The sequence below is a fragment of the Rhagoletis zephyria genome, unplaced genomic scaffold (genome assembly GCF_001687245.7).
Source record: "Rhagoletis zephyria isolate East Lansing unplaced genomic scaffold, Rhagoletis_zephyria_1.1 Rzeph_scaffold_02939, whole genome shotgun sequence".
NCBI lineage: Eukaryota > Metazoa > Arthropoda > Insecta > Diptera > Tephritidae > Rhagoletis > Rhagoletis zephyria.
Genome location: NW_016160023.1, coordinates 16,844 through 21,701, shown reverse-complemented (window position 1 = coordinate 21,701; position 4,858 = coordinate 16,844). Strand labels below are relative to the sequence as shown.

General features: G+C 43.8%; 1 protein-coding gene across 1 annotated transcript; it reads left to right on the top strand.

Moving 5' to 3' along the window:
• Positions 1 to 1,096: 1,096 nt before the first annotated feature.
• resilin (pro-resilin) lies at positions 1,097 to 4,091 on the top strand. Its single transcript, XM_017622815.1, has 4 exons — positions 1,097 to 1,211; positions 1,628 to 2,427; positions 2,876 to 3,010; positions 3,477 to 4,091. Exons 1-4 carry the CDS (start codon positions 1,097 to 1,099, stop codon positions 4,089 to 4,091), a joined length of 1,665 nt encoding a protein of 554 aa, XP_017478304.1.
• The last annotated feature ends 767 nt before the right edge of the window (positions 4,092 to 4,858 follow it).

Genomic DNA, 4,858 nt, shown 5'->3' with positions numbered 1-4,858 from the left:
GCCTAAGTAAAGCGCGCGCACGCGCTATCTATCGTTGATTGCAGCGTTTTTGCACCCACTCTCAGCGCACATACATACATATGAATGTTTAGATATGATTTAAAAAAAAAAATTATATCTACGAGCCGATTTCTCAAGATTTTTCCAACTTATTGTGCTTGTGCTATTGTTGGTTTCTTTCGTGTATTAATATTTTGCGACAAAATATCTTTTTCACCCCAGCCGCCTTTGCGTCACATTTTGCACACATTATGCCACTTCAGGGCGAACGTTGTTTTTTGGCGGCTGCTGACTTTTGATTTTGTTAGCTCAGCTTAACAAACGAGTAAGCGATTTTGAGAGAATCTTTGCTTCATCTGCTTTGGTTTGGCGGCCGAATGACTGGCTGGCTGGCTGCCTTTGAACGCGAGCCCAGCAATGTTGGCTGCAGGAGAACAAAATGAAGATGAACGGTGGCAATGGCGATGGCGATGCCGGCGACGGCCGAGTTGAATGACGAGTGGCACTGACGCCGCGCAAACAGCCACACAACCCATAGCAATCGCTTTGTCTTAAGCGCTGCTCGCTGTATGGAGCATTTGCAGCATCGCGCATCAATTGACAACAAAAACAATGAGCCAAATCATATCTCGCCATCGCTGAAGAAATCCTCTCGCTTTTCGAATGGCTCTTCTGTTGTATTTATTAATTTATTTTTGGTTTGTTTGGTGCAACCCGTTCGCCTCATCTGCCGCCTCCGAAAAGTAGCTAACCAGCCATCTTCATATGCGCCATCACCGTTGCGTCTTCGTCGCATATTGCATATAAATATGCCAACAGTTGGTGGTTGGAAATCAGTCAGAATTTGGATTTTAATCATTTGATTTGAATTTAGATAGCTGTAAAGTCGGAAGAGTGAGTCTAAAAGGATAAAGGCCGCACAGCGAAATAAAGTGTACGCCATCGTACCACAGTGTAATAGGCACACAGCTGGACGGATAGAGAGGACGTTAGGTCCTGGCATAAGAAGTTTTTGTGTTCATAGCTACTTCTGTAATTAAAGCATATTCGCTGATACTCAGACCTATTCGGGCATACCAAAAATAAATTTGCCGCCATGTCGAGAGTTGGGTGTTTCGTGAGCCTACTGTTGGTAACATCAGCGGTGATAGCGCGCCCCGAACCACCAGTGAGCTCCTACCTGCCACCATCAGCAAATGGAAACGGTAATGGTNGAAAAGTAGCTAACCAGCCATCTTCATATGCGCCATCACCGTTGCGTCTTCGTCGCATATTGCATATAAATATGCCAACAGTTGGTGGTTGGAAATCAGTCAGAATTTGGATTTTAATCATTTGATTTGAACTTCGATAGTTGTAGAGTCGGAAGAGTGAGTCTAAAAGGATAAAGGCCGCACAGCGAAATAAAGTGTACGTCATCGTACCACAGTGTAATAGGCACACAACTGGACGGATATAGAGGACGTTAGGTCCTGGCATAAGAAGTTTTTGTGTTCATAGCTACATCTGTAATTAAAGCATATTCGCTGATACTCAGGCCTATTCGGGCATACCAAAAATAAATTTGCCGCCATGTCGAGAGTTGCGTGTTTCGTGAGCCTACTGTTGGTAACATCAGCGGTGATAGCGCGCCCCGAACCACCAGTGAGCTCCTACCTGCCACCATCTGCAAATGGAAACGGTAATGGCGGCGGTGGTGGCGCTGGACGTCCCTCATCCACCTATGGCGCACCTGGTTTTGGTGGTGGCAACGGTAATGGCAATGGAAATGGAGGCAGCGGCAACCGTCCCTCATCCACGTATGGCGCGCCCGGTTTAGGCGGTAATGGTAATGGTGGTGGACGGCCCTCAAGCTCATATGGCGTGCCAGGCGCAGGTGAAAATGGCAACGGCAACGGTAACGGTGGTGGGCGTCCGTCTTCAACATACGGCGCGCCCGGTTTAGGTGGAAATGGCAACGGAAACGGTAACGGCGGTGGACGTCCCTCATCCACTTACGGCGCGCCCAGTTCCGGGGGCAATGGTAACGGTAACGGCAATGGCGGTGGACGGCCTTCTTCTACTTACGGCGCACCTGGTTTGGGAGGTAACGGCAATGGCAACGGTAATGGCGGTGGACGTCCATCGAGTACATATGGCGCACCAGGCTTAAACGGTAATGGAATTGGTGGTGGCCAGAGGCCATCCGACAGTTATGGTCCGCCAGCTTCAGGTAACGGTAATGGTTACACGAATGGCAATGGTAACGGAAACGGTAATGGAGGTGGACGTCCGGGACAGGAATACCTACCACCAGGCCTGGGTGGTCGCAATGGTAACGGCAATGGCAATGGAAACGGGAATGGCGGCGGACGCAGTAGCAATGGTGGTGGCGATAATGGTTACGACTACTCGCAGGGTGGTGGAGGAGATAGCGGAGAAAGTGGCGTAAGTGGAAAAAGTTTTTATATATAAGCTTCAAGCTAGGTATATTGGCTACACGAGGGTTTTTAAAATATGAAAATTATTTGAGATACTTTTTTGCTGAACGAATTTCGCTGAGAGTCTTTCTGAGCTACACAATGGTTTTTGGCACACGTAAGACAGTAAAAAATGCTTAAGGTTAAAATCGAAACATGCTAATGTTTTCACAGTTGAAAACTCGCTCGCACACATTGAACACTGCCATTTAACGCACTCAGCCCACTTTGGAGCGCTCATTGCTGAGTGTCTCCTAACGCTTACACAAATTCTTACTTGTCTCTTTCCAATTCAATGCTTCAATTGGGACATTCGTAACACTATTCGCTACTCGCTTACTCTTCACACGAAACTTGCTTTATTTATTGTCCGTCAGTACGTTTCTGCATTTCCGATTTCCCTTATTATTCTATAGGAACCGGCACAATACGAATTTAGTTACGAAGTTGAAGATATCCCGAGTGGTCTGTCCTTTGGACATTCGGAAATGCGTGATGGCGACTACACAACTGGGCAGTACAATGTGTTGTTGCCTGACGGAAGGAAGCAAGTAAGGACAAATTTAATAACGTGTCTTTTTAAGTGCTGTGAAACTATTTCTTTAATTACTAAAGATACTTTGATTTAAATGTCAGAACTCCAATTTCCTTTTGATTATCGGCGAGTTGCAAAATTAGTAATGTCAAGGGCTCCTAACAGTATGCAGCATTCCAATAAGTGAATTTGTGGAACAGAAAATTTTCAAGCATACTTTTAGGCAGCGATTTTTGTTGTTTGCTTATTATTCAGCTAAAGTTTAGCGACGAAAGTATCTCTTAACATCAGNAATTTTCAAGCATACTTTTAGGCAGCGATTTTTGTTGTTTGCTTATTATTAAGCTAAAATTTAGCGACGAAAGTATCTCTTAACATCACACATGTTTTTATTATTTGGTTTACCACTTCCTCTCTATTCTTTTCTCACCCTCTTTACATTCTCCTTTGCCACACACATACACACGCATGCTCCCACACAGATCGTCGACTATGAAGCCGATCAGGGAGGCTATCGACCACAAATTCGTTATGAAGGTGAAGCTAACGGTGGCGCTGGTGGTCTAGGTGGCGGCAGTAACGGCTATGACTATGAACAAAATGGCAATGGACTTGGTGGTGGTAATGGTGGCTATTCGAATGGCCAAGATCTTGGTGGCAATGGCTACTCGAGCGGACGTCCTAATGGCAATGGAAATGGCAACGGTCGTAATGGTAAAGGACGCAATGGCAATGGCAATGGTGGTGGGCAAGGACTCGGCCGCAATGGTTACTCCGATGGCCGTCCAAGTGGACAAGATTTAGGTGACAACGGTTATGCAAGCGGGCGACCGGGTGCCAATGGTAATGGCAATGGTTACTCAAATGGTAACGGCAATGGCAATGGTTACTCAAATGGCAATGGCAATGGCAATGGTTACTCAAATGGCAATGGAAATGGCGGAGGCCAGTACAATGGCAACGGCAATGGCTATTCAGATGGTAGACCTGGTGGTCAAGACAATCTCGATGGACAAGGTTACTCTAGTGGACGACCGAATGGCTTTGGACCTGGTGGTCAAAATGGAGAAAATGATGGCAATGGTTACCGATATTAGGCACTGTTTACGTATGTAAAGTGCAACGCGAATAACTGACCAGAGACTATCGATAGCGGACAACGAGCCCACGATAATACGGCGGGCGTGGAAAAATAAAGCGCTCCTCATCATATTTACCTGCATACATACATAAATACATAAAAAGGCATTACTCATAATCGTATTCAATCATCATAACACTAGACTATTAATAACATAATATTTTGCATATCTTCTAGTTAGCAATTAGTGCGTGTATAACGGCATTTTTGTATACAAAATGCATGTGGCATATAAATAAGAAAAGTATGTAGTTAACTCAAAGATTTAGGAAACGCTATGGCAATCCTAAAATCACACCAAAACCCATTTAATATTCTCATTTTCATTATCTCGTATATTTTTTTTATCCATCTATTCACATTCCTCATCTGCACGTAAAAGTAGTCACATTCCTTTGACTGTGTTCAATTAACTTAAATGTATTGTTGATATCACAAACATCTATATCTTATATAACTCATTTAATTGTGAGTCTATGCTAAGTTGTGCTCCTTACCTTCTAAATATTCGTTTTTTATTTTGTTTTATACTATGTATTACTTATAACTTAGGTTATGTTAAATCAATGAAATGGACAAGCAAATGTTACAATAAAACACAAAAATATTGAAGTTTTTTATACAAAATGGTATTATCATTTAGTAGCCGACAACTCATAAAATTTGTCCCGCAATCTCACTATCGACCACATCGCCAAAGTTTGTCCATACGTAATTATGTAG